This window comes from Plasmopara halstedii (genome assembly GCF_900000015.1).
Source record: "Plasmopara halstedii genome assembly, contig: Scaffold_3120, whole genome shotgun sequence".
NCBI lineage: Eukaryota > Oomycota > Peronosporomycetes > Peronosporales > Peronosporaceae > Plasmopara > Plasmopara halstedii.
This window is the reverse complement of record NW_020190023.1, coordinates 427,558-428,544: the sequence shown is the minus strand read 5'-3', so window position 1 is coordinate 428,544 and position 987 is coordinate 427,558. Positions and strand designations below refer to the sequence as shown.

The 987-nt window shown below is 51.2% G+C and overlaps 1 protein-coding gene across 1 annotated transcript; it reads right to left on the bottom strand.

Moving 5' to 3' along the window:
- Positions 1–561: 561 nt before the first annotated feature.
- Positions 562–848, bottom strand: PHALS_07637 (uncharacterized protein; the record flags this gene model as incomplete). The annotated part of the gene is made up of 2 exons (XM_024721140.1): positions 562–632; positions 704–848. 2 exons carry the CDS (start codon positions 846–848, stop codon positions 562–564), a joined length of 216 nt encoding a protein of 71 aa, XP_024586269.1.
- Positions 849–987: the final 139 nt, after the last annotated feature.

Below are 987 nucleotides of genomic sequence, written 5' to 3'. Positions count from 1 at the left end.
CGTTGACCAAGAAGAAGCCCGTGGTTCCGTGGTGAATGCTTTCTATCATCACGCAGAAGCGCTGAGAGAACTCGTACCGACGAAGAGTGGCGATGATGTAATCTCTGTTCAGGGAGTCGAAGACTTTGGCAAAGTCGAGTAGTAGGGCGATTGATCCGCTGGACATCTCCGTGCAGGTTCCTTGTTCCCGTAGCGCTGTGAACATGTCAACTGCAGTGCTGAGCTGGCGTCCCGGTACAAAGCCAAATTGCCTCTTGTGAATGAGTTTCGGCAGAAAGCGCTGAAGTCTCGTTGCGAAATTCCTTGTGTAGATCTTGTAATCTGAGTTCAGCAAGGCAATTGGCCGATGATCCAGTGGGGAGTCGCTGTTTTCGATTTCTTGATGCACTGAATTTTCGCCTCACCGAAGGAGGATGGGAGTATGGGACAACACCAACTTGTAACCAGTCGTTGAATAGCTTCACGAAAATTGGAGCAATGCGGTCGCAATGGTCTCGATACCACGTGTTACCTAGACCATCCGGACCGCAGGATTTTCCGCGTTTGCACCATTTGCTTCGACTATGTATCCATGTCAACGTCGGGATCTCTTCGCTCGTCGAATGCGTTTCCTGGAGGAAAACGACCGAGTGCTGTCCAGCAACGGAAGTTTGCCTGAGATCGTCGAAGCGCTCTCCGATGAGTTTCATCGTGTTCTGCATACCTTGGACATTCTGAGTACTGAGTCCAATTGTCATTTCTGTTCGGCGTGTCCCTCGTCTCGACTCTCGTGCTCCCTTGCGAAGGTATCTACTTGCCTTGGCTTGCGCCTGAATCTTGAAGTATCCGATCTTGTCTGCCTTCACCATCATTCAGGTGATAGAAGTCGGTCATTAGTGGCTTGACCGGGACTTGTATCTCCTGAGGGCCTGAGCTATGGTCGCCCACACCTCCGGACTCATGCCCCCGTGGGGAGAATTTAGCATCTTATGTGGCCTTCACTAGAAC